This window comes from Salvelinus namaycush, chromosome 32 (assembly GCF_016432855.1).
Source record: "Salvelinus namaycush isolate Seneca chromosome 32, SaNama_1.0, whole genome shotgun sequence".
NCBI classification, from domain to species: domain Eukaryota; kingdom Metazoa; phylum Chordata; class Actinopteri; order Salmoniformes; family Salmonidae; genus Salvelinus; species Salvelinus namaycush.
Genome location: NC_052338.1, coordinates 11,112,273 through 11,139,874, shown reverse-complemented (window position 1 = coordinate 11,139,874; position 27,602 = coordinate 11,112,273). Strand labels below are relative to the sequence as shown.

At 42.1% G+C, this 27,602-nt stretch overlaps 1 protein-coding gene across 1 annotated transcript; it reads right to left on the bottom strand.

Annotated features, from left to right (window-relative positions):
• LOC120027415 (mothers against decapentaplegic homolog 4-like) lies at positions 1-27,602 on the bottom strand. Its single transcript, XM_038972340.1, has 12 exons — positions 27,444-27,602; positions 20,576-20,816; positions 12,828-13,002; positions 11,897-11,920; positions 10,966-11,208; positions 10,394-10,621; positions 10,046-10,150; positions 8,337-8,390; positions 6,347-6,530; positions 5,863-6,031; positions 5,588-5,726; positions 1-3,442 (listed from the first exon to the last, which is right to left on the bottom strand). The coding sequence occupies exons 2-12, from the start codon at positions 20,810-20,812 to the stop codon at positions 3,231-3,233; spliced, it is 1,770 nt and encodes a 589-aa protein (XP_038828268.1). The 5' UTR covers positions 20,813-20,816; positions 27,444-27,602; the 3' UTR covers positions 1-3,230.

Sequence of the window (27,602 nt, the reverse complement as noted above, 5' to 3'; positions counted from 1 at the left end):
ACAATATGGACACAGGTAAAAAAGGAATAATATATATGAATACATTTTCTTTTAAAGTCATTCAAGTATAAATTACCAAAGTTAAGATAAATTGCCACAGACTTTCTATTAATTACCAAAATTACTGAAGATTCTGGTAACTTTGGAAAACTACCGGTAGCTTTGCAACCCTAGTCTCAATGGTTAAAGCGCTGGTTGAGGGGAGATGTAGTGGGGTAGACATAGCACTACGATAAGCAGAGCCATAGATGGAGCAACAATAGTTTTAAACCTCTCTTCATCCCTGAATACATAACACTCCCAGACACATGCCGAGCCCAAGTGACAAATAATGAAATAAACTGTGACAAAGGTGTGTGGAGTGCATGGGCAGTTTCAAGGGGCAGCAAGTTTTCCAATTCCTATTAGACACCTTAGTAACATAATTGTTCAGTAAGGCTAAACAACACAACAATGGCTATATGGATATTTGGGGTATAACTGTCAAACAGTATTAATCCAATACCAGCCTGATACAATAATAAAGTGTTATGTAAAAATACCTACAATGGGGCTGTAACAGTACCTGAGGGAACCACTAGATGTCGGTCTCAATCTAACTCAGGGGCTGTTGAGCTCAACACATTTCACTTCTTATTGCTTCACTGCCCGAATTGATCAGCAAAACTCAGTGGCATGTACAAACACTTGAGCTGTGTTATTTTCCATTCCCCCCCAACCAACACACCCAACAGAAGGGATAAAACTATCGAGATGACAACCAGTATATCATGGTACTGTATATCTACAAAGGAAGACAAAGTGTAGTTTGTGTGTTACAATCCAGTGTGAGGTGTATCATCTACTTTGACTAAAACTAAAGGCACTAATCACAAACAGTGAGTATAAATGGCTGTTCACTTTAAAGCAGTTGTGTTAAATGACAACAATTACATGAAGGCTTACTTCTATCTTCAACATAACAGGAGCCAACTTTTTCAACCCTGCAGTGAGGCTTCTCTTTCAACAAAATCTCTTGTATTACTGAATAAACTACCACTAAAATTGTTGAAAATAATTGTTGAATAGACTTTCAACTACAAATTTTAAAAGAGCTATTGAGATTCTCCCAAAACAGCGAGAACACCTTTTTGACCTTGACCTTGAGCATTGTTGCCAACTTGTAGGCTTAGTAGAAATCCCACTCCGACTGGAGGAGTAAATAGTCATGCTTTGGAGAGGCCCCACTTAAGAATGACATAAACCCTGGCGTCTGAAGTACATTCCTAAACAGCTTGACTAGGAGAACGGAAAGGCACAGGTATCAAATGCACCAGAGCACAGGAAGGAGCAAATAAAAGCACTCATGTTCCTGCCCCTGGATTGGGTGAAGGTTTGCATTCAGTCCAGGCACTTCAACCCAAAATCATGAATCCTGAAGCCTACTTTCTACTACTGTAGAAAATGTGTTACGTCTTATATGATTAGCTTTCATATCGTATCACGCATCAACGTTAGAGCATCAGTCATAACTTCACTTCAGTAGGCTTGAGGTTGATTGTTACCAACACTAGGGTACCTGATTTAAATGAATGCAAAAAAGTGAAGATACATTTTATGTTTATCCAAAGTGACCTAAGTCACTGTATAAGTGATATTATTCTGGACTAACTTAAATTGACTGAGAATGAATCATTCTATCAAAAGTGGGACATCCTATTAATATGACATTTGAAAAAGTTGTGTTGGGTCTACTCAAAATATTATTCCCACGAGTCACAGGATTTAAGATTTTAAATCTGAGCAACTACTGTATTACGGCCTGGATTATTTCTTGGTGTTCCCCAAGGCTCCATTGAGGGTCCACTACATATTCCATTTTATATTGATTTGGTGATACAGGCATAATGTGATATGAGGCTGTAAGGGGGAACTTACAAGAGGAGAAAATGCTGAGAGTCTGAGGTTTTGGCTGAAAGACAAACTGTGGGTTTACACTGTTATCATGAGGTATTCTGGCTTTGGTGAGTTCCACCATATGGCAAACTGTTTGGTTACATACACTGTACTGCTTCATCACAAATACAAACACCACTTTTAAAGCTGACATTTTGGGGCTTTTTTTTCTCTCCATCTTTTGGTAAGAAAATAAATTAGCTTGAGAAAGGTGCCCTGTGCTATTACAGGGCTAACGAGCTAACAATGTTAACAATGACTAACTATGTGATTTGAGATCCACACACAGGAGAACACAACACAAGCACAGATATGACAAAAGGTTGGCTGGCTAGGTTCATTAGAACGCTGGTTCCATCACTCTGGTGTTCTTCCAAGGTCCCAAGCCATTTTGGTTCTGTGACCCAGGTTTTGGTCTGGATTTGCCAAAAACTCAAAAATCTTCTAGGTTAACCTTAGAATCCACATCTGATTTTTTTTGTGTGAGATGTGTGTGACCAGGTCATATTATTCACAAGTTATTTGGGTAAAGTTCTTTAGTCCTCCTGGGTTTGGGTCATCTCTGGATTTCTGAACTGTGTGTGTGTGTGTGTGTGTGTGTGTGTGTGTGTGTGTGTGTGTGTGTGTGTGTGTGTGTATGTGTGAATATAAGCAGGGAATAAGCAAGTGTGGATTGTGTGTGCATTTGAGGAGTACCAAAGTGTACCATGTTACACATCTCTGAAACACATCCCTAGATTTCTACAGTGCATATCTATTTCTGTAGAGAACAGAAGACGAATAAACATAAATTACTCAGTAGACATATTCACTAAAGTTACCTGATTATACTATAATAAAGAACTTCTATGAAAGGTAATTCAGGGGTCTGGGCTGCTTTGTAGTGTTTGTTTTTAGCATGTGGGAGCTGTGCAAAAACAATGAATGTTCACAAAATATTGAAAGTATGTTAAGGACATCAGTAGCTTTATGTCTGCATGCCCACAGACATGTGGTTTGGTTAGTGGTTGCATGGCCATGTGGGAGACCGTACAAGTGGTTAAGAAGTGTGCAGTGATTGTTGGCTGCTTAAGTGTGTGTCTGTGTGTGACGGAGAGATTGAGGTTAGCCTTTGTGGGGCTTTGAGTGGCTCTAGATTGTGTGCGTTAAATAGAAAGAAAACATGCATGTGCCTGTATGTGGTTCTATCTGCATGTATCGGTCTATATGTATCATCAAGATGGGGAAATCAGTGTGTGTATGATTGTACGTTTTTAACCCAGTATGGATTTTTAACTTGTCATCTTTCCTTCCACTCAGTTAGCGGGTCCTGGGTCGGCCAAGGGCATGGTGTGTAGTACCTCGTCCAGCAGCTGCAGAGCCCGGTGCAGGTGTACCTCCACCCAACAGGGGGTATGTTTGATGCTCTGCCGGGGGTAGTCGGGGCCCCAGCCCTTCACAAAGCTCAGCCGCAGGATACACAGCCTCCGGAGATCATCCACACCTATCCCCGCTGCTGCAGAAAGACCTGGAAGAGAGGGGAAGTGAGGTATTAGGGATCGGCATTTGAAAGGATTTCACTATTAGAATAATAGTTGAAATACATGTTTTTTTTAAAGAAAACCCTTATATTTTTTTTACTTCAATGGGGAGTTGCTCGCATGACTCGGGAGGGAACCGGTGCGCTACGCTACACTCTTAGAAAAAAGGTTTCCAAAAGGGTTCTTCGGCTGTCCACATAGGATAACCCTTTTTGGTTCCAGGTAGAACTCTTTTGGGTTCTATGTAAAACCCTCTGGTGAAAGGGTTCAACATGGAACCCAATAGGGTTCTACCTGGAACCAATAGGGTTCTGCAAATGGTTCTCCTATGGGGACAGCCAAAGAACCCTTTTAGGTTCTAGATAGCACCTTTTTTTCTAAGAGTGCATGCTTGTTTCAGCAGTAGGGTGGGGGAGCGGCGGAAGAGGAGGAGTGTGTGTGACAATCTGTGTGGCATGGAGGGAGAGGGAGAGGGAGAGAGAAAAGTAGCCAAACCGACTCGCGCTCGATAGAGAAACGTATTGCTTTCATAGGTTCCTATCATACCATCTGGTAGTGCCTGTCTTGACTGCATCAAATCAATGTAAAAAATCTAGCTAGCTACAGTAGCCTGTTAAATTAGCCAGCTAGCTAGCTAATGTACCAAGGCTAACTGAGGCTATTTTGCTGAGCTCCCAGTCCTTGTCTACATCTTCATTCATATTAAACAACAGCCTACCTGTTGGTTGATCATTGTAGCCTTCTCATTTAGTCAACGTAATTCCATAATTGTAATTCCATTTTGCATTGATTAGAAATCTCCCACGTCACTTGATACACATGGAGCCTCTGACGGTAGTGCCAACAACAAGTTACACATGTATCACCTGTATGGCTATAAGGTATGCATTTTTATGGGGCGCACGTCATAAAAACTACATTCAAAAGTCTGAGGTGTTATAAAATTAAGAATTGAAAATGTCATGGTATATCCTTCTATGTAGCAATGTCACATATAATTGTATTTAATTGAGAAAGCCTTCACAGTTAAAATGAGTCTATATATTTTGTATTAAAAAAATGTATACTCTCTCAAGTAATTGAACACTAACATCTGTTTGGATATTCAAATATTTGAATAATCGTACCCATCCCTATGAGGTATACACTGAGTGTTACGCCCTGACCTTAGAGAACCTTTTATTTCTCTCTTTTGGTTAGGTCAGGGTGTGACTAGGGTGGGTAGTCTAGTTTTTCCTTTTCTATGTTGGCCTGGTATGGTTCCCAATCAGAGGCAGCTGTCTATCGTTGTCTCTGATTGGGGATCATATTTAGGCAGCCTTTTCCCACCTGTTGTTTGTGGGATCTTGTTTTTGTGTGGTGCCTGTGAACACAGCATTTACTTCACGTTTCGTTTGTTCTGTATTGTTTTTGGTAAGTTTAATTTATTAAAACATGTGGAACTCTATGCACGCTGCGCCTTGGTCCATTTCTAACAACGATCGTGACACTGAGTATACAAAACATTAAGAGATAGCTTTCACCTGGTCAGTCTATGATCCCTTATTGATGTCACTTGTTAAATCCACTTCAAATCAGAGTAGATGAAAGGGAGGAGACAGGTTAAAGAAGGATTTTTAAGCCTTGAAACAATTGAGACATGGATTGTGTATGTGTGCCATTCAAAGGGTGAACGGGCAAGACAAAATATTTAAGTGCCTTTGAACGGGGTATGGTAGTAGGTGCCAGGCGCACCGGTTTGTCAAGAACTGCAACGCTGATGGGATTTTCACGCTCAACAGTTTCCCTTGTGTATAAAGAATGGTCCACCACCCAAAGGGCATTAAACCAACTTAACCAAACTGTGGGAAGCATTGGGGTCAACATGGGACGGCATTCTTGTGGAACGCTTTTGACACCTTGTAGAGTCCATGCTAATTGAGGCTGTTAAATGGGACAAAAGGAGCACGGGTGCAACTCCATATTAGGAAGGTGTTCCTAATGTTTGGTATAGTCAGTGGTGTCCCACAGGGGTCAATACTTGGACCCATTGTCATTCAACAGAGGTTATAAATTCACAATAGCCTAATGGAAAAATTTAAATAAAAGACACTAAGGCTGTGCATATCTCATACACTGTACGTTGTACTTACTGACTGCAGGGGCAATGCCTCCAACACTGCTTGGCCCGGGGATGTTGCCGGCCACGGCGGCAGCCTGAGCTGCTGCTGCTGCCTGTGCTGTAGCTGCCTGCTGCTGCATCTGCCTGTGACACTGTCTCAGGTCAAACACCTACAGGGGAGAGAACAGTCTGATGTCAGAACACCTACAGAGAGTCATCAGTGTCCAGTTAAATTCCTATAGGAAGAGTTCATCGAGAGGTCAAACAACTGCAAAGAGAACAGACAGAAGTCATTGTGTTCCTCACCTTGATGTAGGCGCCGGGGTAGATCTTGTGTACTGCATCGCCTGGTGCTCTGCCTGCCTCTCGGTCCAGGTAGTAGCTCTGCACGAACACGGCGTGGTCGCTCATACAGCGCATCCACACATCTCCCTCGCCACGACACTCCAGCTGCACTCCTTTACCTATGTGCAACCTGTGAGAGAGAGGGAGAGATGAAGATGATGAGTACAAGTGAATATAAGTTGTATTAAAGTGTTATATTTCAGTCAATAAAAGAAGTAGCATTTTGCTAGAGTGGGTCTTCTGCCACTGGGACAAACAGATAGAGACAAGGAATGGCATGATTATGAACGAGAGATATACACCTATACATAGTTTGCAAAAAGGCATAGATATACCAATCAACATTTCTGAGCCAAAACAGCACAGACATACAAAATAGACATTTGTGGCAAGGTAAGAACTAGCATGCTTATTGATATAGAGATGGCACTAGAGGAGCACAGACCTGGCTCTCTCGCTGGAGTCGGTGCGGTGGACGTTGCTGAGCTGGCCCAGACAGAAGCGGTCGCCCCCTGAGGGGTCCACGTAGCCGTCCACCGTCACCACCGGGCAGCTGGCCGGCACCTTGAACATCTCCCCCACCTGGACATCCATCTCAAAGTAGGAGATGGAGCACCAGAACTCTGGTCCTGCACACAGACAAAGATGTGGATAGCAGAGTGTTTGTGCATCTATACATTTACATATAGTGCATTTGGAAAGTATTCAACCCCTTGACTTTTTACACATTTTGTTAAGTTATAGCCTTATTCTAAAATGTATTAAATTGTTTTTTCCCCTTGTCAGTCTACACACAATACCCAATAATGACAAAGCAAAAACAGGTTTTAGAAATGTTCGCAAATTCACAAAAAATTTAAAACTGAAATGTCACATTTACATAAGCATTCAGACCCTTTAATCAGTACTTTGTTGAAGCACCTTTGGCAGTGATTACAGTCTTGAGGTTTCTTGTGTATGACGCTACAAGCTTGGCACACCTGTATTTGGAGAGTTTCTCCCATTCTTCTCTGCAGTTCCCCTCAAGCTGTCAGGTTGGATGGGGAGCATCGCTGCATAGCTATTTTCAGATCTCTCCAGAGATGTTCGAGGCTTCTCCCGAAGCCACTCCTGTGTTGTCTTGGCTGTGTGCTTAGGTTCGTTGTACTGTTAGAAGGTGAAGCTGCCTCCTAGTCTGAGGTCCTGAGCGCTCTGGAGCAAGGTTTCATCAAGGATCTCTCTGTACTTTGCTCCGTTCATCTTTCCCTCGATCTTGGCTAGTCTCCCAGTCCCTGCCGCTGAAAAACATTCCCACAGATGATGCTGCTACCACCATGCTTCACCATAGAGATGGTGCCAGGTTTCCTCCAGATGTGACGCTTGGCATTCAAGCCAAATAGTTCAATCTTGGTTTCATCAGACCAGAGAATCTTGTTTCTCATGGTCTGAGAGTCCTTTAGGTGCTTTTGGCAAACTCTAAGCGGCTGTCATGTGCCTTTTACTGAGGAGTGGATTCCGTTTGGCCACTCTACCAAAAATGCTCGATTGGTGGAGTGCTGCAGAGATGGTTGTCCTTCCGGAAGGTTCTGCCTGTCACGCCTTTTTCCACCTTTAGTTTGTGGGATCTTGATTTTGTATAGTTGCTGTGTAGCCTGCAGAACTTTACGTTAGTTTTGTATTTTGTTGTTTTTCGGTCTTCATTTTAATAAAAGTAAGATGTTCGCCTACCACGCTGCACCTTGGTCTCCTCGTTCAAATGACGAGCGTAACACTCCCAACCTTACAGAGGAACTCTGGAGCTCTGTCAGAGTGACCATCAGGTTTTTGGTCACCTCCCTGACCAAGACCCATTTCCCCTGATCGCTCAGTTTGGCCCGGGCAGCCAGCTTTAGGAAGAGTCTTGGTGGTTCCAAACTTCTTCCATTTAAGAATGATGGAGGCCAATGTGTTCTTGGGGACCTTCAATGCTGAAGACATTTTTTGTACCTTTCCCCAGATCTGTGCATCGACACAATCCTGTCTCGGAGCTCTATTGACAATTCCTTCAACCTCATGGCTGGGTTTTTGCTCTGACATGCACTGTCAACTGTGGGACCTTATATAGACAGGTGTGTGCCTCTCCAAATCATGTCCAATTAATTTAATTTACCACAGGCGGACTCCAATCAAGTTGTAGAAACATCTCAAGGATGATCAATGGAAACAGGATGCACCTGAGCTCAATTTCGAGGCTTATAGCAAAGGGTCTGAATACTTATGTAAATAAGGTATTTCTGTTTATTATTTTTAATACATCTGCAAAAAAAAATCTGTTTTCGCTTTGTCATTATGGGGTATTATGTGTAGATTGATGAGGGAATACATTTATTTAAATCAATTTCAGAATAAGGCTATAACGTAACAAAATTATTCAATGGGTCTGAATACTTTCCGAACGTGTGTATGTGTTGTCTAACCTGGATGATTGGACACAGGGGGAGGAAATGAAGCCGAGCCATGATGCTGAGACCCTAAAAGGTGAACAAATAAAAGATGTAGATTACGACACAGGTTACCAAACATACACTATTGCTAGGGCTGGGCGGTGTACCATATTTTACGATACACCGTTATTGATGCCTGGAGTGATTTGGGTTTTTACTTGACCTTCTATAACGGTATTAAATGTTTGTTTTGTTAAATGTGATATGCCATGTGTAACTTACATTTTTACAATTTACTCCAATATTTGAGTAATTTTTCACCACTCTCGCTCTCTCCATGCCACTTTCCACACAGACTTAGCCCCGCCCCTTTCACATGCATTGAGTCTGCAAGGTCAATGCAGCACAAGCAACATTGTTGATGACAACAATGCTGTTTTCACTTTGCTTCTTAATAGAAATCCACTAGCGTTCTATAATTACAATATTTGTTTGTGTTTCTTATTTTCTTAGCAAGTTAGGCCTAAATCGCATTAGCCACTAATGCTAATCAGCATACCACCCTGCATCCCACTGCAGGGTTGCCTCTGAAGCTAAGTAGGGTTGGTCCTGGTTGGTCCCTGGATGGGAGACCAAATGCTGCTGGAAGTGATGTTGGATGGCCAGTAGGAGGCATTCCTTTCTCTGGTCTAAAAAAATATCTCAATGCCCCAGGGCAGTGATTGGGGACATTGCCCTGTGTATGGTGCTGTCTTTCAGAGGTGTCCTGACTCTGTGGTCACTAAAGATCCCATGGCACTTATCGTAAGAGTAAGGGTGTTAACACTGGTGTCTTGGCTGAATTCCCAATCTGTTCATATAATCATCCCCAGCTTCCAAATGGCTCATTCATCCCCCTTTCTCTCCCCTGTATCTATTCCCCAGGTTGTTGCTGTAAATGAGAATATGTTCTCAGTCAACTTACCCAGTAAAATAAGGGATAATAAAATAAATAATCGCGAGTTAGCAAGCTACCTAACAAATACATTTATTGAGTCAACAATATGTTCTAAATCAAAGAAGAATATGCGAAGCATGAATATGTTAGCTACATGAAGTAACTATGAGAAAACATTAAATGTTACCAAAGAGTATAGGGTCCCCTAGGAAACACTTAACGCTTTGGTTCCTACCCTGTCACAATAACTCCTCCCTGGCATTTTCATTCGTTGTTATGTGAAACACTATATTCAAAGTGCCCACTATTATATTTTAACAATAGAATTTGAATAATCATTCTATTTCAATGATTCCAACAGTTCACCAAAACGTAAGTCAAATCGCAATTTCAACATTTGGTTAAAAATAAGGCCTAGATTGTTTGCTTATATCGTGCAGCCCTATGTGCAGTGTGGAAATGATCCCAAAATGAGTGCAGGAAATGCAAAAATATATCAATTGTTTTAGGTTGAAGTTGAATTGAACAGTATAAAACAATCAGAACGGAGAAAGACCCATTGAAATTACTTAGAATATATGTGTTGCCACCCTAGTGTCACACACTCCTCAGAAAGCAAATTTAAACTTGTATTATTCAAAAACATAAAATACCGTCCAAAATGTAAAAAATACCAAGATATGATATTTTGGCCATATCACCCAGCCCTAACTTTTCCTAACAATATCCAAAAAAAGCACCTCAGAAGACATAGAGACACACTTTGGGCTTGCATACTATAACTTACTGTAACTGCCTAACTTACAGAAGTGGGTTGGATGGTGGAGAGGAGGCTGTTGGTGGCCACGCCCATTTTGTTGTTGGGGTCCTACAGGAGTGTAGGAGGCTGTGCTGCTGCCTGTCCAAGTTGCTGAATTCCCAAAAAATAAATACAAGTTAACAACAGGCACATCAATCTAGCAAACAACCATTTTGCATTTTTACTAATTTTTCGATTTCTTTTTACACTTTTTAAATATGACGATTCATCATGCCATTGAAATTAATTGTGTATTGCTCCCTGAGTGTTTGTGTGTGTGTGTGTGTGTGTGTGTGTGTGTGTGTGTGTGTGTGTGTGTGTGTGTGTGTGTGTGAACCATATGGCAGTACTAACTGTGGAACGCAGCCTGTGTCTGTGTGTGTTTGGAGCTGTTGTATCCATTCTGACCAGACGGGAGCTGGGGTGGCTGGGGGGTCTGTGGTGGCCCATGTGGCAGCCCGTGTGTTGGGGTGGAGGGGGGCGGCGTGGGGGTCATAGGGGTCATGACCTGACCCTGAGGAGAGGCGATCTGTAGGAGCCCCTCACTGTGACCTCCCTGGAGAGGCAGCATAGAGCCGGACACTAGAGAGGAGAGAGACAGAGACAGAGAGAGAGACACACAAGAAGAGCTACCAGGTTGTTTTCAATATCAATAGGTAGGCAGAAGTCGATAAACAAATGTCATAAAATGGGATTACGTAGTAACACCCATAGAAACAAAAATAGAACCCTTGTGGACATCCTTGGTAACACCTATCTGCCAAACAATCCCCTAAGCTTATTAAAAAATCCCCTTAGGGAGCAGCAAAACAGGAGCGGACATTCAATTCTTCTCTATGTATTGGAACTTATTTTTGTCTAGTTCCCGTTATTATGTTGGATGTGCGTATAACTCCCTCCAATCATTAAACAACTATCGGTTTTACCTGTGGGCGAGAGGGGCATGTTGGGGTAGAGGGTGATGGGCGGAGGGGCGCACTGCGGTTCCGGCGGGAGCTGCAGAGGCGGGAGGGGCTGGCCATAGTGGTCGGGAGGCGGTAGCTTGAGCGCCCCTGGGTGGGGGTGGTCCGACGGGGACATGCCTAGTGGCATATCCATCTGGATACAGTCATGAATGTACTCCTCTTTGATCAACCTCCCAGGGGGGCCTAGAGGAGAGAGGGAGAGGGCTACCAACAGCATGGTATAACATTGTCATTAGTTTCATGTTTTATTAGGCGTATGTAGGGGATACACATGGTATACACCGTCCAACGAAATGCTAACTTGCAGGTTCCTTCTCGACAATGCAACTATAATAAGAAATAATTAAAGATAATAATACGAACATGAAGTAAATGGTTCAGTAGAATAAACATTTTAGCATAAGAATAAAATTAACCATGTGTGTATAATGAATTAGCCACCTGTATTAACAGGTTTAAAACCTGTATTATAGTATTACCACCTGTGTGTAATGCATTGTGAACGCATTTATGCAATTATAAAACATTAAGTTCAATGCTTTGTAATGAATGCAAGTCATTTTTGTCTAGGCAACTATAAAGAATTGATTAATGCAGAAACAGTCTGGCATCCAGGCCAGTGAGGCACGAGCGAACCTCAATAGTACTCTTTTCACACTATTGTGCCAAGCCGAACCGTTGAGTGCTGGCTTGGATATATTTTTTTCACATTGTCCTTCCCAGCAACTATGGTGGATGCTTAACCAGACCAGCACAGTGCAGCTAGGCTCAGTAGTGTGAAAAGGGTATAGGGATGAAAGGAAAGAGGAATGTTTGGTCATCTGATACCATCAGCAAAGTTATACTTAACATGCCTGCAGTAAGTTCGTTAGTGTTGTGATAGGGCACTCACCTGTATTTTGAAGACTGAGACCAACTTTGAAAGAGAACAAAAGAAAGAGGGGCAAAGAAAGAAAGGAGAGAATAAGAGATAGAGAATGCTTATCATTTGTAGTTAAGTTACATTGTGATGAAGTCAAAATATCATTCACATAAACCATTTTATGTGAGTAAAGTACATGTTGGATAAAAATGTCATGACAGGCCTGACGGAAACAGCAAAAATCAATACTGGTATATCGAAAAAATGTAGGATCTTTTTGTGTCAGTAAAATGTATTATGTGAGAAATGGCAGTGAAAACGCCTTGATATAATAACCATCATATCGAAGTAAACTTGGAGTCACGCGATGATATGTTGGTTGGTCTTCCCACTACGACTCGGGAAAGCTTGCAAGTTTGTTAGGCAACACATGAAATAAGTGATGATGAACTTCACAGGGAGGTCAAAGTGCACGTTGATGTGCTTTTCCAATAAATATTGAGGGTCTAATTCTGGTGACATGATGATGGATGCCTGGCTGCCGTTTGACAAATCTAAAATCTTGCCCTTATCCATAATAATGTTATCATGTAGGTAACCTAACCTTGACTGTCTCTGCGAGCTGATGGCTAGAGCACATGTACCAAGACCAGAGCAGACACATTAGATTACTATTACGCAACTTCTTTGGGACAAAACCATCAGTAGTACTGAAAATGCGATGGAAACGTACATTTTTTTTGGGGGTGCATTACATCATCACGCACAGCTTTTTATCCACAGAACGTCAATTTGACTGAAACATCTCTGGTGGGAAAATGTGCATGTTGTTTTTCTGCTGACTTTAATTTTTGGCATGTTATGACAGAAAACATAGTATTTACTTATCAGAAACACCTGCAAAATTAGACATTACGCGATATATGGTGAACTATCACTTTAAGCTGTTGAGCAGACCTACCAATGCCGGGAGAAACCACTCTCTCGTAGTGGTAGGGGTTGACACACACATTGTCATATTTGAGGTCGAAAGCGTATTGGCAGAACTTGACGTGCTTTAGCTCATTCTTGTGCAGGTCTGGCCAGCGCCATAGTCGAGCGTAAATCACATGGGGGAAGCCTTTCCTCCCTGCAACCTGGAGATAAAGAGATAAAGAGAAAGAGAGAAAGAAAGAAGGGATGAGAGGGGGGGGGCGAGATAAAGAGAGAGGGTGAGAGAGAGAGGGGGGGGGGGTGAGAGAAAGAGAGGGGGTGAGAGAGAGTGGGTGGGTGAGAAAGTGTTAGAGATACATAGAGATACATGGCCCTATTCAATCAAAATTAGTATATGGGTTTTATCTTAAATCTCTTAACTGGGTTAGAATTTTAAGAGGCTGTGCAGTCAAATACGTGATTTTACTTTTTTTTTAATGATTTTTCTACACTATGAGGTTGAAATTATGATAATGTCCTTTTTTTATGCCTTGAATTTCAGCCTTTTCAGGTGGGATGGAGTTTTTTGCCCACATCATGACATCACAATCTGATTATTCTGACCAATGACCAGTAATCTTTTATTTGCATATGCATCCTCCTACTTTGAAGTTGGAAGTGGGGTAGGCTCTAGGGCAAGGGTCTCCAACCCCAGTTGTAATTAACCTGATTCAGCTTTTCAACCAGCGAACAAAGTACAAAGTTAACATATGGAATTGTTTTAAGATGGTCATTTAGCAATTTGATTTACAATTTTTTTTATATATATATATATATATATATATATATATATACCTGCAGAATCACTCCTTTTTTGGGGGTGTCTTGCTAATTGCCTATAATTTCCACCTTTTGTCTATTCCATTTGCACAACAGCATGTGAAATTTATTGTCAATCAGTGTTGCTTCCTAAGTGGACAGTTTGATTTCACAGAAGTGTGATTGACTTGGAGTTACATTGTGTTGTTTAAGTGTTCCCTTTATTTTTTTGAGCAGTGTATATATATATATATTACAAACACAGTGCCAGTCAAAAGTTTGGACACACCTACTCATTCAAGGGTTTTTCTTTATTTAAAAAAAAAAGTTCTACATTGTAGAATAATAGTAAAGACATCAAAACTATGAAAGAACATAGAACACATCATGTAGTAACCAAAAAAAGCACACATATGGAATCATATAGTAACCAAAAAAGTTTTAAAAAATCGAAATATATGTTCGATTTTAGATTCATCAAAATAGCCACCCTTTGCCTTGATGACAGCTTTGCACATTGATGGCATTCTCTCAACCAGCTTCACCTGGAATGCTTTTCCAACAGTCTTGAAGGATTTCCCACATATGCTGAGCACTTGTTGGTTGCTTTTTTATTTTACCTTTATTTAACCAGGTAGGCAGGTTGAGAACAAGTTCTCATTTACAACTGCGACCTGGCTAAGATAAAGCAAAGCAGTGCGAGAAAAACAACCCAGAGTTACACATTAACAAACATAGAGTCAATAACACAATAGAAAAATCTATGTACAGTGTGTACAAATGTAGAAGAGTAGGGAGGTAAGGCAATAAATAGGCCGGAGGCAAAATATTTACAATTTAGCATTAACACTGGAGTGATAGATGTGCAGATGAAGATGTGCAAGTAGAGATACTGGGGTGCAAAAGAGCAAGAGGATAAATAACAATATGGGGATGAGGTAGTTGGGTGTGCTATTTACAGATTGGCTGTGTACAGGTACAATGATCGGTAAGCTGCTCTGACAGCTGATGCTTAAAGTTAGAGAGGGAGATATAAGACTCCAGCTTGAGTGATATTTGCAATTTGTTCCAGTCATTGGCAGCAGAGAACTGGAAGGAAAGGCGGCCAAAGGAAGTGTTGGCTTTGGGGATGACCAGTGAAATATACAGTTGAAGTAAGAAGTTTACATACACTTAGGTAGGAGTCATTAAAACTTGTTTTTTCCACCACTCCACACATTTCTTGTTAACAAACTATAGTTTTGGCAAGTCGTTTAGGACATCTACTTTGTGCATGACAAGTCATTTTTTCCAACAATTGTTTACAGACAGATTATTTCACTTATAATTCACTGTATCACAATTCCAATGGGTCAGAAGTTTACATACACTAAGTTGACTGTGTCTTTAATTAATAACCTCTTGAAGCTAGGGGGCAGAATCTTTATGTTTGGAAAAATAACGTTCCCATTGTAAGCTGCCTATTTCTCAGGTCCAGATGCTAGAATATGCATATCATTGACAGAGTAGGATAGAAAACACTCTAAAGTTTCCAAAACTGTCAAAATATTGTCTGTGAGCATAACAGAACTGATTTTGCAGGCAAAAACCTGAGGAAATCCAACCCGGAAGTGACTCTTATTTTGAAAAATCACTGATCCATTGCCTGCCTTTAGTCCATTTAAAGGGATATCAACCAGATTCCTTTTCCTGTGGCTTCCTCAGGGTGTGAACAGTCTTTAGACATAGTTTCAAGCTTTTATTCTGAAAAATGAGCGAGATTTATCAAATAGCGTCAGTGGATGGCCGATGTCCTTCCATTAGTTCATGCGCGCAACACTGATAGCTAGACATTTTCTTTCTCTCCAGTATTGAATAGTTTACAGTCCGGTTGAAATATTATCGATTGTTTGTTAAAAACAACCTGAGGATTGATTATTAAAAACGGTTGACATGTTTCTACGAACTTTACGGATACTATTGGAATTTTCGTCAAGCCGTGATGACCTGCCTAAGGCTGTGGAATACTGAACATAACGCGCCAAACAAATGGAGGTTTTTTGATATAAAAATAATCTTTATTGAACAAAAGGAACATTTATTGTGTAACTGGGAGTCTCGTAAGTACAAACATCTGAAGATCATCAAAGGTAAGCGATGAATTTTATTGCTTTTCTGACTTTTGTGACCAATCTACATTGCTGCTAGGTGTTCTTAATGTTTTTTCTAGTGATCAATAAACTCACACAAACGCTTGGATTGCTTTTGCTGTAAAGCATATTTTCTAAATCTGACACGACAGGTGGATTAACAACAAGCTAAGCTGTGTTTCGCTATATTGCACTTGTGATTTCATGAATATAAATATTTTTAGCAATTTTTTTTTATTTGGCGCTCTGCAATTAAGCGGTTGTTGATGAAAATGATCCCGCTAAAGGGATCCGTGCATCAAGAAGTTTTAAACAGCTTGGAAATTTCCAGAAAATTATGTCATGGATTTAGAAGCTTCTGATAGGCTAATTGACATCATTTGAGTCAATTGGAGGTGTAACATACTTTTTGGAGAAATGTCCTCTGGTCTGATGAAAGAAAAATTGAACTGTTTGGCCATAATGACCATCGTTATGTTCGGAGGAAAAAGGGGGAAGCTTGCAAGCCGAAGAACACCATCCCATCCGTGAAGCACGGGGGTGGCAGCATCATGTTGTGGGGGTGCTTTGCAGCAGGAGGGACTGGGGCACTTCACAAAATATATGGCATCATGAGGATGGAAAATTATGTGGATATATTGAAGCAACATCCAGATATCAGTCAGGAAGTTAAAGCTTGGCTGCAAATGGGTCTTCCAAATGGACAATGACCCCAAGCATACTTCCAAAGTTGTGGCAAAATGGCTTAAGGACAACAAACTCAAAGTATTAGAGTGGTCATCGCAAAGCCCTGACCTCAATCCTATAGAAAAATTGGGGGAAGAACTGAAAAAGCGTGTGCGAGCAAGGAGGCCTACAAACCTGACTCAAGTTACACCAGCTCTGTCAGGAGGAATGGGCCAAAATTCACCCAACTTATTGTGAGAAGCTTGTGGAAGGCTACCCAAAACGTTTGACCCAAGTTAAACAATTTAAAGGCAATGTTACCAAATACTAATTGAGTATGTAAACTTCTGACCCACTGGGAATGTGCTGAAAGAAATAAAAGCTTAAATAAATCATTCTCTCTACTATTATTCTGACATTTCACATTATTAAAATAAAGTGGTGATCCTAACTGACCTAAAACAGGGTATTTTTACTAGGATTAAATGTCAGGAATTGTGAAACTGAGTTTAAATGTATTTGGCTAAGGAGTATGTAAACTTCTGACTTCAACTGTATGTTCCAATGGCACGTTGTGTTAGCTAATCCAAGTTCATAATTTTAAAAGGCTAATTGATCATTAGAAAACCTTTTGCAGTTATGTTAGCATAGCTGAAAACTGTTGTTCTGATTAAAGAAGCAATAAAACGCCTCCCGGGTGGCGCAGTGGTCTAGGGCACTGCATCGCAGTGCTAACTGCGCCACCAGAGTCTCTGGGTTCGCGCCCAGGCTCTGTCGCAGCCGGCCGCGACCGGGAGGTCCGTGGGGCGACGCACAATTGGCATAGCGTCGTCCGGGTTAGGGAGGGTTTGGCCGGTAGGGATATCCTTGTCTCATCGCGCTCCAGCGACTCCTGTGGCGGGCCGGGCGCAGTGCGCGCTAACCAAGGGGGCCAGGTACACGGTGTTTCCTCCGACACATTGGTGCGGCTGGCTTCCGGGTTGGAGGCGCGCTGTGTTAAGAAGCAGTGCGGCTTGGTTGGGTTGTGCTTCGGAGGACGCATGGCTTTCGACCTTCGTCTCTCCCGAGCCCGTACGGGAGTTGTAGCGATGAGACAAGATAGTAATTACTAGCGATTGGATACCACGAAAATTGGGGAGAAAATTGGATAAAATTTATTTAAAAAAAAAAAAAAAAAAAAAGAAGCAATAAAACTGTCCTTTAGACTAGTTGAGTATCTGGAGCATCAGCATTTGTGGGTTCAATTACAGGCTCAAAATGGCCAGAAACAAATAACTTTCTTCTGAAACTCATCAGTCTATTCTTGTTCTGAGAAATGATGGCTATTCCATGCGAGAAATTGCAAAGAAACTGAAGATCTCGTACAACGCTGTGTACTACTCCCTTCACAGAACAGCGCAAACTGTCTCTAACCTGAATAGAAAGAGGAGTGGGAGGCCCCGGTGCACAACTGAGCAAGAGGACAAGTACATTAGAGTGTCTAGTTTGAGAAACAGACGCTTCACAAGTCCTCAACTGGCAGCTTCATTAAATAGTACCAGCAAAACACCAGTCTCAACGTCAACAGTGAAGACTCCGGGATGCTGGCCTTCTAGGCAGAGTTCCTCTGTCCAGTGTCTGTGTTCTTTTGCCCACCTTAATCTTTTATTTTTATTGGCCAGTCTGAGATATGGCTTTTTCTTTGCAACTCTGCCTAGAAGGCTAGCATCCCGGAGTCGCCTCTTCACTGTTGACGTTGAGGCTGGTGTTTTGCGGGTACTATTTAATGAAGCTGCCAGTTGAGGACTTGTGGCGTCTGTTTCTCAAACTAGACACTCTAATGTACTTGTCCTCTTTCTGCGTGACCCCAAACTTTTGAACGGTAGTGTATATTACCGGGAGCACTCCCATGGTAGTCTAATTAAGCAATAAGGCCTGGTGGGTGTGGTATATGGCCAATATACCACGGCTAAGGGCTGTTCTTATGCACAATGCAAAGCGGAGTGCCTGGCCACAGCCCTTAGCCGTGGTATATTGGCCACATACCACAAACCCCCGAGGTGCCTTATTGCTATTATAAACTGGTTACCAACGTAATTAGAGTAGGAAAAACAAATGTTTTGTCATACCCGGTCTGATATACGATGGCTGTCACCCAATCAGCATTCATCGTTCAAACCACCCAGTTTATAATTGTTTTGATAGAGGACTTTTCAGGCCACCTCCAAGAGTCAATATAAAATTTGCAACCTGCACTAAGTCTAATGTAGTATTTTAATGATGTCACTTTTGCTCTGCTCCTACATCTACAGGTGTCAATACTGTTCTGACTGTACCTGGAGCATTCTGGAAGCAGGGAGATTAATTATGTGTCAAAATAGGTGTGGGGAGTGAGTTTGTACAGTATTTACTGTGTGTTTGCGTGTGCGCCTGCGTGCGTTCATGCATGCATGTTTGTGTGACAGAAAGAGAGAGAGAAAGCGAGACAGAACGGGAGAGTGGGTGACAGAAAGAGAGGATATGGATCTACATGTGACTGTGAGCAAAGTCCTTAGACATTTGAAGCCTGATCTAGTCTACAGCTATGTATATACAGCGCCCCCTCTCTCTCACTCTCTCCCTCCCCCTCTTGTTGGGGAGAAGGTCACAGAAGGTGAGATATGTCAGCAGTTAGGATTTATTCTGCCAGGGCGTATTGAATTAATTCCCTCTCTCTAGTTCCACCGCGCGCACACATACATACAGTATATATACACACACTCAAAACAAACGGCCTCAGATTAGCCCGGACCCTTTCCTGTGTCTCAGACAAAACAACTCTAACAGCCCCTCCAGCCCTCCGCTCCCTCCCGCTCTTTCTCCCCCTCCCTCTTCAGGGGGATGGGTGGGGGTTCATTGGGAACTCCCTTAAACGTTCTCTCTCTTGACATGCAAAACTTGACTGTTGTACTGGCCACCATAATTCAGGCTTCAACTGTTAAACAAGTTTCAGATTTAAAAAAAATTGCATCACAAATAACCAAACAGCCTCAACCAACATTGGAGATAGGATTCTCCTTAGCAATACTGAGGTGTTAGCTACTATTAGCAAGTATCCCTTTGTTTCACTACTATAGCACTAGCCACATTAGCAAAACCTGGCTGTTAGCTAACACGTTTAGCGTTTACTATAAGCAGTGAGCTCTCCAGCTGTCAGTAACTCTATAGTGTTAGCCTCAGTGAGTACAGTCTGCTGCCTAGTAACTTTTCAGCATTAGCCACCATTGGCAAGGCTTAAGTCACTGAAACCTCATAGCATCCGCATAAATTAGCAACTCCTCATTTGACTATTGCCCTGTAGCATTAGCCAACACTGTTTCCAGGGAAAGTCTATGAAAGAGTTTAGCGTTTAGCTGTATCGAGGCAAAGATTTATACATTCCATGTAGCCTATCGTCATTAAACATTTTTCATGTCTTTCAGTACAATACCTCCCACATGTGTTTGACAGCAAGTGCTTGACAGAAACCTGGGCCTAACTCTCAAAAGAGAAAACCAGGGCAACAGCTGCAAGGAAAAACGTATTGAGAGGTTTCACAGTAGGCTACATATGATGTGGCATGACATACATATATTGTCTATTTATTTCTCAGTTTACTAAAGTGTAGTCAAATAATCGCCTCCTCATATCGCACAGTTGTCAAATTAAATCACACTGCAAGACTACGAGGTCTATGCTATTTTTTGCACTTTTCACAATGCTCTTGCACTATGGAAATGTTGCCGTAAGTCTTCCTCTGTGACACTACATTTGCATTTGAGTAATTTAGTAGACAACTTACATGATCAATCAGGGTTACGTGCATTGCTCAAGGGCACATCGGCATATTTTTCACTTAGTCGGCTCTGGGATTTGAACCAGAGACCTTTCGGTTACTGGCCCAATGCTCTTAACTGTGCTATAGGTGTCCATATACATGAATGAATACACAATATATAATTTATACTATAGACAATGGACAATGCTTTTGCACTATAAAAATGTCTATAGTATAAATTATATATTGAGTATTCATTAATGTATATGGACACCTACAGATGGGTCATCTATAGCACACAGAGACATGTAAGTAGTGCATGTGTACACCGTACAGACCTATATCACAGAGAAAGACTTGGGCAATATTTTCATTGTGTCCCTCTCTTTTTACTACTGTTTGACCCACTTGCAGGCGACCGTCTAGGGTCCTCTGGATGGTGACACACTTGCTGGGGTGCACTCCGTTGGTGGTGATGGCGGTGATGAGCGAGTCCAGCTCGTCCTTCTTCTCCTTCAGCTTCTTCACCAGGCTCTCGATGGCGCGCTTGGCGAAGCCCTCATTCTCGCCGCCCTGCCGGTGGCACATGAGGCTATGCACGATGCTCAGGCAGGCGTCATTGCTGCTGGGGGCATTCACCGACATGATACTGCAGAGGGAGGGAGGGAGGAATGGAGAGGTCAGTGGTTGGCATAATGATAACCCTCAACATATGTCATAACTCGTCATAAAGGTTCAGGTGCATGCAAACTGACACTGTCTTGACACTTGACATTCGGTTATGTTATGTTATGTTTATGACAACATTGTGATACTGTTATAGCATACAATTGAAAATAGTGTCCTACATAAGGACTTAATAACCCGTTCATAACCCATACATACTGCATTCATGAGCACAGACATGAGTGCACACCATTGGCGCACACAGTCACACACACAAAAGGGAGTGAAGTTGTGTATCAAGGCTTGTGCTTTTAGTTGTTACGACTTGCTTGTGTGTGTGTGTCATCATTCTTTACTGGCATTGTTAGTCAGCAGCGGATAACACTCAGTATCAACAAATGAATTTAAGCGTTCCAACTGGCTTCCCTCCATCTCTCCTCTAGAAAGAGTCCCAGGGTTGCATTCAATAAAATGTGCTTCTTCAATGTTGATTCTGATGCAGTGTCTTTGCTTACAAGCTGCTGCCTCTGCACAGGTTGCCATTGCCAACCCTCCCGGCTGGTCTCGACCAGAGAGTCTCCAGCAATTGGCCTTTATCTTGGGGTATAAAGCTATTTTGGGAGATTATAGTAATGTCGTTGACTGAGATGTGAAAAATGTTAAAAGGCTTCCTATGAATATACTTTTCATAATGCATTATAATCACATTTATAATATCTCATGAGCCATGGATAATGCACTCTTATGCACAAAATACATGCTAACAACTATAATCTCCCAGACTGAGCTTGATCAAACTTGGCAACCCTAGCCTCGCCTGGAGGCACCTGCCTGTGAGGGGAATCTACCTGGTACTTTAAAATAGCCTGCCTTTAACCATTCTACAGTTTAATTTGACAAAAGTGGAAAACATGTTTGTGCTACTAGTGCAATGTGAATTGAATTAAATTGAGCCCCCCATACGCACTAATCAACATACCTCCACTACCAGGGTCGAGTTCAGGAGGCACAAAATGAAAGAGAAAAAAAACAACACTTCAAAACAGTGAAACAGGGTGGTACTATCTGCACTTATACTTCATATTACGTAAGCCAATTTCTCTAATGTTAGGCCAAAACCCCCAAAATGTCACTATTAGGAAATCCATGGCAAAACTGCAGCCTTGCTCTGTTAGTACGTGCAAGAGCTAAAATAATTCTGCAATGACATAACTATCATAACCTGTTAACATCTACGTGGCTAAGCTGACTGGAAGTGACTCCATGTTCTCCCTCCTCTCATTATCTTAATATCTGTCAGTTTGGAAACATCCTCGCACAACAACATGGCTTCAAGCTGTGGGAGAAAGTCACAGGCTACCAGCGTGTGTGTGTACTCTCAGGAAATTCATTGACACAGCTTCTTCAACATAGAACAGCCATAAAAAGACAAACTCCGTCACCATAACGTGAGTCACATCACAAAACAGCAAGTCCTACTTACAGTGGGGCAAAAAAGTATTTAGTCAGCCACCAATTGTGCAAGTTCTCCCACTTAAAAAGATGAGAGAGGCCTGTAATTTTCATCATAGGTACAGTTCAACTATGACAGACAAAATGAGAAAAAAATGATTTTTAATGAATTTATTTGCAAATTATGGTGGAAAATAAGTATTTGGTCACCTACAAACAAGCAAGATTTCTGGCTCTCACAGACCTGTAACTTCTTCTTTAAGAGGCTCCTCTGTCCTCCACTCGTTACCTGTATTAATGGCACCTGTTTGAACTTGTTATCAGTATAAAAGACACCTGTCCACAACCTCAAACAGTCACACTCCAAACTCCACTATGGCCAAGACCAAAGAGCTGTCAAAGGACACCAGAAACAAAATTGTAGACCTGCACCAGGCTGGGAAGACTGAATCTGCAATAGGTAAGCAGCTTGGTTTGAAGAAATCACCTGTGGGAGCAATTATTAGGAAATGGAAGACATACAAGACCACTGATAATCTCCCTCGACCTGGGGCTCCACGCAAGATCTCACCCCGTGGGGTCAAAATGATCACAAGAACGGTGAGCAAAAATCCCAGAACCACACGGGGGGACCTAGTGAATGACCTGCAGAGAGCTGGGACCAAAGTAACAAAGCCTACCATCAGTAACACATTACGGCACCAGGGACTCAAATCCTGAAGTGCCAGACGTGTCCCCCTGCTTAAGCCAGTACATGTCCAGGCCCGTCTGAAGTTTGCTAGAGAGCATTTGGATGATCCAGAAGAAGATTGGGAGAATGTCATATGGTCAGATGAAACCAAAATATAACTTTTTGGTAAAAACTCAACTCGTCGTGTTTGGAGGATAAAGAATGCTGAGTTGCATCCAAAGAACACCATACCTACTGTGAAGCATGGGGGTGGAAACATCATGCTTTGGGGCTGTTTTTCTGCAAAGGGACCAGGACGACTGATCCGTGTGAAGGAAAGAATGAATGGGGCCATGTATCGTGAGATTTTGAGTGAAAACCTCCTTCCATCAGCAAGGGCATTGAAGATGAAACGTGGCTGGGTCTTTCAGCATGACAATGATCCCAAACACACCGCCCGGGCAATGAAGGAGTGGCTTCGTAAGAAGCATTTCAAGGTCCTGGAGTGGCCTAGCCAGTCTCCAGATCTCAACCCCATAGAAAATCTTTGGAGGGAGTTGAAAGTCCGTGTTGCCCAGCAACAGCCCCAAAACATCACTGCTCTAGAGGAGATCTGCATGGAGGAATGGGCCAAAATACCAGCAACAGTGTGTGAAAACCTTGTGAAGACTTACAGAAAACGTTTGACCTCTGTCATTGCCAACAAAGGGTATATAACAAAGTATTGAGATAAACTTTTGTTATTGACCAAATACTTATTTTCCACCATAATTTGCAAATAAATTCATAAAAAATCCTACAATGTGATTTTCTGGATTTTTTTTTCTCATTTTGTCTGTCATAGTTGAAGTGTACCTATGATGAAAATTACAGGCCTCTCTCATCTTTTTAAGCGGGAGAACTTGCACAATTGGTGGCTGACTAAATACTTTTTTGCCCCACTGTATATCAAGCGATGTGTGTCTTCGTTAATCAGGATATACTGTATAGGCCAGACCTACTGAGTTGGTGTTGTAGTCTAAAGCTTATCTAGAGCAGGATAGCATTCCTTTGATAGTCCTTTTTTCAAAGCAGTCATAGGGAATGGTGCATGTCACCATCAAAAAGCCTGGTGTGTCTGTCCTCTTACACCTTGCCCAAACCGGCTGCGCGCATGCGCTATCGTGCATAAATTTATTTTGCCCCCCCACACCAAACGCGATCACGACACGCAGGTTAAAATATCAAAACAAACTCTGAACCAATGACATTAATTTGCGGACAGGTCAAAAAGCATTAAACATGTATGGTAATTTAGCTAGTTAGCTTGCACTTGCTAGCTAACGTTAATTTGTCCTATTTAGCTAGCTTGCTGTTGCTAGCTAATTTGTCCTGGGATATAAACATTGAGTTGTTATTTTACCTGAAATGCACAAGGATTTCTACTCCGACAATTAATCCACACATAAAACGGCCAACCGAATCGTTTCTAGTCACCTCTCCTCCTTCCAGGCTTTTTCATAGTTTAAATTATATGGTGATCGCATCTAAACTTTCATTGTATTACCACGACTACCGGCAAAACAGTTCGTCTTTCTATCACCCACGTGGGTATAACCAATGAGGAGATGGCACGAGGGTACCTGCTTCTATAAACCAATGAGGAGATGGCACGTGGGTACCTGCTTCTATAAACCAATGAGGAGATGGCACGTGGGTACCTGCTTCTATAAACTAATGAGGAGATGGGAGACGCAGGACTTGCAGCGCGATCTGCGTCAGAAATAGGAATGAGTTCTATTTTAGCCCTTGGCAACGCAGACGCTCGTTGGCGAGCGCGAGCAGTGTGGGTGCAATAATTGAATAACAAGGATTTCTAAATTTATTTTGCAACGCTCGCACACGTGACGTGTCCGGTCTGGTTAGCATGTTACACTGAACCAATCTGATAAATATCTAGGGGCAGGGGGTTATATTGGACTAAGCCAGTGTTACTGTGAAGTCAATGCTCCAATAGAGATATTATGTAAAGAGAGGATTTGGGGGCTCTGTGCAAAGGAGAAAAGACTCAGCTGATGAGAAAGCTACGATGGTATACAGTAGGTCTAACGACTGTCGATCAACCTGTCCTCAGACCGACTATAAACCAAGCTTTAGACAGGCTATAAATCATAAATCAAAATTCAAGAATTCAGAAGTGAATCCATGCAACAGGTGACCAACAATAAGGGCATTCTGAGAAAAGAATGATAGTCTGGAGTCGAGATGTCATTCTGTGGGTATATGATAGATTTGTACTAAACTAGGGCCTACCTCACAATTAATAGATATATAACTAGCAAATTATCACTTCAACAATTAATGAATGATTGCAATTCTGTTCTGCACACTGTTCCTGTAGGCCTACAGTACTCTCTCAGGGCTTCACCCATTTTGAAGGTAATATTTTATTAAAATGTAATATTTTAATAACAACATGAGCACAAGGTTAAGGTACCCTTATAAGCCTAAATGTATAACATGTTGCGGTTACATTTAATGTGCATCTTTAGACCCTAGTAGTAATGCTATTATAACATAATACTATGGCCTACACTACAGAGTCTGCTGTTATGTAGCAAGTAGTGAGCATTCTGACATTTCCCTCATAAAACAGCTGATTCTGCCAATAACATTACCGATCCAGCAATGCTTACAATATATAGGCCCATACCGCCCAAATAAGATTTGCCAATTGAAGACGTCCACTCACTGGACAGTCTATTAGCTACACCACCCCATTCACAAAAATGGATCGCTCCTACAGACAATGAATCATGTGGCTGTGGCTTGCTATATAATGCAGGCAGACAGGCATCCAGTTACTGTTTGATTGACCATTAGAACGAGCAAAACAAGTGACTTAAGCGGCTGTGAAAGTGGTATGATTGTCGGTGCCAGGCGCACCGGATCCAGTATCTCAGAAACGGATGCCCTCCTGGGCTTTTCACCCATGACAATGTCTAGGGTTTACCGAGAATGGTGAAAAAATAATAATAACCATCCAGTCAGCGGCAGTCCTGTGGGTGAAAACAGCTCGTTGACGAGAGACGTCAAAGGAGAATCGCAAGAATTGTGTAAGCTAACAGGCAGGCCGCAAAGATAAATAACGGTGTAGTACAACGTTGGTGTGCAGAACGGCATCTCAGAACGCACAACTCGTCGATCCTTGTCACGGATGGGTTATTGCAGCAAGCGACCACACCACGTTACACTAAAAGTATCTAAAAACAAGAAGAAGAGGCTCCAGTGAGCACACGATCACCAACACTAGACAATTAAGAAGTGGAAAAACATTGGCTGGTTCAACGAATCCCAGTTGCTGTTGCGTCATGCTGATGACAGAATCAGGATTTGGCGTAAGCAGCATGAGTCTATGGCCCCATACTGCCTGATGTCAACAGTACAGGCTGTAGGCGTAGTGTGTGGGTAATGTTTTCCTGGCACACGTTAGGTCCCTTGAGACCAATTGAGCAACGATTGAACGCAACAGTGCATCTGAACATTGTTGCTGACCAAACCCAATAGAGCATCTGGGATGAGATGGAATGGGCTGTTGGCAGCATGAATGTACTGCCGTCCAATCTGCAGCAACTGTGTGATGCCATCACATCAGCATGGACCAACATCCCTGTGAAATGTTTGACACCTTGTAGAATTCATGCCCCAAAGAATTAATGCTGTTCTGGAGGCAAAGGGGGGTCCAACCCGGTACTAGATGGGTGTACCTAATAAACTGGCAGGTGAATGTATGTGTCAGTTTCTGCACATGACTATAGGCTAATCTCAGGAATGGAAAGGATCCTTACATGACAAAAAGATAGGCTACAACTAAAACACAGCATTGTTGGTGTGACCTTCTTGGCCGACCCTTATAATGCATTATTATAACTCATTCTGACCAATTTTCAAGCCATACATTCCCTTTACGAGGGTCTTCCGCGGAGAAGCAAACACTGCCACACCATATTTGGTCATAACGCGTCACCAAGTCTAGGCTACAGTCAACATTTTAAGAAATCCCGGTAGGGATGATAAAACGCTTGCAACGTTGTATCAATCTAATCATCCAAAAGTAGGAACTACAATGTAACTCATTGCAGTGCTACATCTAGTAGCATATTTGAATAGAACATTAGACGTTGATAAAATAGAGGGCAAAATGTCATATCAACTACCTTTCCGAAAAAACATCGACAGCGCAGACTACACAGTCATGCAGCCAGTGAAATCACTGCTGGACCAAATCATTCGAAATAAAAACAGCAAAAACAAGCATATCATAAAACCGAGACAGACACACACTCCCCAGACATATGTCTGGTTGATAAAACTAGCGAGTAATCAAGCTATTTTGCCAGTCTGGTCCAGAAATCTCCTCCTCGGTCTCTTACTGTATTTGGTCTGCTTGGAGATTAGAGAGCTCGCGTGACGAGAAACCGCATAATTTCATAAATTGACTATACTTACACGTCAACCAGAGTATTGAGGGATTAGAAGAGAAGTAGTGGTCAATGTGTTGCACTGAGGTAGCTAGTATTCCGAATTCCCTTCCTCCCCTCCTGGGCTATCTGTTTCTATCCCTGTCGATATCAGCCTCTCTGTCTCCGCTCGTGCATCCTGCTAGCT